This window comes from Austrofundulus limnaeus, unplaced genomic scaffold (genome assembly GCF_001266775.1).
Source record: "Austrofundulus limnaeus strain Quisiro unplaced genomic scaffold, Austrofundulus_limnaeus-1.0 Scaffold6, whole genome shotgun sequence".
NCBI lineage: Eukaryota > Metazoa > Chordata > Actinopteri > Cyprinodontiformes > Rivulidae > Austrofundulus > Austrofundulus limnaeus.
In genome coordinates, this window is record NW_013952408.1 from 5,223,869 (window position 1) to 5,228,393 (window position 4,525).

The window sequence follows — 4,525 nt, forward strand, 5'->3', positions numbered from 1 at the left end:
ATATTAATGTTTGCTATTCTTTTCATATTCGTTTTGCCACCAAATGTCTGGTCGCATCCATGTTTGATAAGAGCTGCAATGGATTTGTGTGGCATAGCTTGAAAGTTTGGGCAGCAACTATTTAGTATATTCACAGCTTTTATCACTTCATGCAGTTTTCTTATATTTATCTGGATAGCAAATGCTTTGCAGAACTATCCCTGCTCTCCACCTGGTCCACAAGGCTGCAATCCTTCCTTTTGCCCACGCCAGCTGCTAGGCAGAGCAAGCTTTGGTATTATTAATCTTGACAGACCAAACAATTTCCTGTTTACCCAGACGACCGTACCACCAGCTCTGCACAACACCAGCCAGCCTTTGCTTAAATAGCCTCACACAGTCAAACGGCTGCCTGCCTGACCCCCCACCCCCCCACCCCAAACCTTGAATCACTGCACCAATGCCAGCCAAGCTAACGTTTGGGCTGGCAGTACCACCACCATTCACGGCAACACAATCCAGCTCCTGGCCTACTGCCATTGCTGACCAGAGCACATGTGAGCGTCGACCACTTCAAAGCCACAGCAGCACCCAGCGCAGTGAATAGAGAATAGTGTTCTGCTGAAAAGGATGAAACATGATAGAGAAGAGCAAAATTCTGTTTTAATTGAGGGGGAAAAAGTGAACCAGAAAATTCAACTACTTTATTTGGCTTACTTGTGTGTATTTAACCGTTTGCACATGTGTAAAAATTCATGCGTGTTTTACTGACTTAACATTGTAATTCTCCAGCGTTATCTRTTTTGATTTTTGTGCAGTGTTGAGCTCAATGAGTATTGATTGTTTTGTGTGGCATGAGAAATCTGCATGCATAATGTGCATGGATTATCACTTTTTACAGTGGTCAAATGATTGTCGTGTCTCTATCTTCCCCACATGCCCCGTCTTGTTGTTCTTTTTCTTTTCTCTCAATCCTCTGATTACCACCCTGCAACTTATGCTTGCAACAATCTCCCCTTCCCTGGACTTCAACTCCCATCATCCCCAGCTCATTCCCCCTGAAACCATCCAAGAACAATAAACATAGTCTGAGAACACTCTCTAGGTAAGACTGAACTCAAGGAACCTATTAAACTCAGTTCCTTACTATRTTATTTTGACTAGATAGGGACCCTTTAACACTCCCTTCACAACACTGATGAAAATTTCTTGTGATTTTCCGACTGCTTCAGCACATAACCTCTCCTGACCGCAGTTGTTTTTTGCTCTGCCTTTTTGGGTGGCGACAATGTGTGTGTCAGATCAAAAACGTATGCTTTTGTTTTGCTCAAGATGACAGTGCCTATATTGATTACATATGTTGGCAGATCTGGTAAATCAGGCACTTTAACACACAGCATAARTGAGAAAAAGAAATGTGCTGATGCAGCTGCATTCAAAGCCTGTCACTTCTGCCACCGTCAATATCATCAAGTGTATTTATCACATGCATGCCTTTTTGAACCACATTAAAAATATAGTTYGTTCCAAATTGTGATGAATGAAGAAGCAGAAACAAAAGATCACATATGGTGCAGTTGTACAAAACACTCCTCRTTAGTATGCTAACACTGATTTTGATTATGAGGTCTGCATAGCAAACCACTCTAAGTTCTTTTACTTGTTTTTCCATCAGGGAGTTCTTATTGTTTCTGCAGCGCTATAAGTCGTTCTTTGCGGTATTGCCAGAGATGCTGTGTGAAGCAGAGGGTACTCTAGAAGATTCTACCTGCTGGAGCGGGGATGGCGTGGTGGAAAGGTAAGCAACATGTTCACAGGTTCTGTCTTTTTGTTCTGATTATTTAACTGCAAAAACACAAAMCTGATCACTTCAAATCCAGTATTTTTGAACAGTTTGGACTACTAAACAAATTTATTCTTTCCTTTAATCTTTGAATTTTAGTTTGCTGTTGTTTCACTGGAAACTTGCAATATCAAGTGTAACTTTTTGATAGCAAAGTACTCAATGGACAGGTTTAAATAAAACAAACAAAAAAGAAAATAAGTGGATGTTCAGCAAGTTGCATTTTGAATTCAACATCATTTAAAACGGTCATACAGTATTAGGTTTTTGAAATACAGAATGTTCTGTAAAAAAGTATTTTTAAACAATACTGGTTTATTTCATGAATTTAGAAGCCTAGATTATGGTAGATTATGGAAAATCTGCATTCTTTGAAGTTTAATATAAATGAAATGAGTGATGATTCAAGGATTTAACAAAGTAATGTAATTAGCCAAAAAAAAAACAAACAAACAAAACTAAAAACAAAACAAAACATGTAAATATGTAAACAAAAACAAACCCTCATTTTTATGTGTTTGTCTTTTTGTGGAAGATAATATCAGGCTGTGAGTCAGTGTGACTGGTTTTTGTTAGTCATTGTGGAAGAAAGGAAGTTATTAAATCCATCTTCATATTAACTGAAAGCTGGCAGGACAAACAGTCACACGGCTCTTGTCTTGTTTTTGTCAGAGTTTTTGACTGAATTGTTATCTAAGACTTTTAGCACTAATATTTATTTGTTTATTTTTGTTTCATTTTGAATTGATTTATAGGTATGGCTTGAAACTTTTTTCCTGCCAATGGTTTTGCGAGCATCTCTTGGAGACCCGAGCACTCACGCAGTGTGTGGTTGTGCTCCTTCTTTCTCAGCATGAGATTAAAATGATAACAATTACCCAGCCAACACGAGTCTGTAAATGATTCTTCTGCTGGATCTGTTTCTTAAACACTCTCAAAACTCACTCCATAGTTATGACAAAGTTAAACTGTTTATTTATTTTTATTTTTATTTTTCCCCATTTCTGGGTAAAAAGACGAGATCGGCACTTGACACCGCCAGTATTAGATTTTGCAGAAGTGCATAGAGTACCATATAGGTTTACATTTTCTTCATGATATTTGCAAGATTGTTTTGCTGATATTGAGTTCATTGACTGGAGAAACAGTTTGTYTTGGATCTTAACAAAGTGGATAGTGAACTTCCAAAATATTTTCGGTTTTACCAGAATAAGAGACAGTGGGTCCACACACATGTATAACTCAGATATTGTAGTAGATTCGTGATCAGGAACAGATGGAAAAGCAAACACAAGGTGAGGGGACCACAAAGCACCTACTGTACAATGCAGCTCTTTTGTCTGTATGAACTGTCAGCTGTCTATTACCTTTCTCAGCATATGGAAGCAAATGTGTGTGTCAATTTACTGCCATAGATACAGACTTTTCATCTAAAGCTTTGTGACGGTGCTTTATCATACAGTTGTGATTGGTAGGTCCATGCTCATGGTGTCAAGTGCTCCTGGATCGAATGAGAAAACAGTAACCTACTGAGACATTTGGCTCCACTCACAAGCTTAGCCTGTGGCCATTCAGCAGCTCTCTTTAACTGCGTCTGACTCTGTTGGCATACAACACAGAGAAAGGGCGGCAGAGCAGGGCACGATAAAAGGGCCATCATGTTAGTGCCGTGGTGCCCCCACTGTACACTGGTGTGCCTCTGTGGAGGCAAGCCTGGTGGAGAGAAAGTGGGGAAGAGTGGGGGTGGAGTTTGCAGGGGATGTTGGCAGCATAAAGACCCATTGTGGAGTCAGTGGGGCACAACCCTGCTGTGGGGACCCCCAAAGCCTGAAGGGGAAACAAAGGCCCTCCTATGAGGCTGCATGGGAAAGACTCAGGCATCACTGTTGTAACTTCTGCCGCTGCTTGTACCGCACTTGAGAAAGTTGTGTCAAAACACCAGTTTAGATCACTGATAAAGTTGCCTATAAACACAAAATAGATCATCCAGCAGCGAAGAATAACAGATAGTATGATCTAAAACAGACATGTGAAATATTCCACCTTACTTCATGTGTGGTACGAACAAAAGAGCTTCTGAGAATGGGTTTTCCCCTGTGCAAAACATAGACTCAAATAGACACATATACAATATCAATTCACATGGGATCCATAAGCTAGTGAACAGCTGGTGGGTTATTCATAATGTGTTCAGGCAAAAAAGTAAACACGCACCCACATCCAGACACACTTATAGATGATAATACTTCAAAGGACATGAAAGGGATTTGAGAGTGACAGTCCCTTCCTCTCTTTGTTCAGCATCTGATGACAGAGTGGCAAGCAGGGTGCAAGCAGTCGTACTTCTGACCGAACATGCATAGCAACATATGTTCAAATGTCGCAACATTCTGATTGTTAAAGGTGTGAATACTGAGCACCGTGTTTTCCGGAAAACTTGGGATCAACCAAAAGTGCCAGTTTCTTTTTTTTAAGAGTGGCTGACATGAAGAGTGGTCAGCAGAGTGTACAGGACCCAAATGCCTACAGGCATGTAGGAGACAATATCAGAGTGAAGAAAAACTTTAATCATTTCCACCATGATCTGGAATGAAGCAAAGTATGACATCAAAAGAAAGAAAGAAAGAAAGAAAGAAAGAAAGAAAGAAAGAAAGAAAGAAAGAAAGAAAGAAAGAAAGAAAGAAAGAAAGAAAGAAAGAAAGA

The 4,525-nt window shown here is 39.8% G+C and overlaps 1 protein-coding gene across 1 annotated transcript in view; it reads left to right on the forward strand.

The window, feature by feature from the left end:
• gpc5c (glypican 5c) overlaps window positions 1-4,525 on the forward strand; it is a gene marked incomplete in the record, with an annotated part of 104,127 nt that overhangs the window by 42,319 nt on the left and 57,283 nt on the right. The window contains 2 exon segments of the mRNA XM_014031977.1: window positions 1,028-1,084; window positions 1,655-1,777. Coding sequence (XP_013887431.1) covers window positions 1,028-1,084; window positions 1,655-1,777 — 180 coding nt within the window.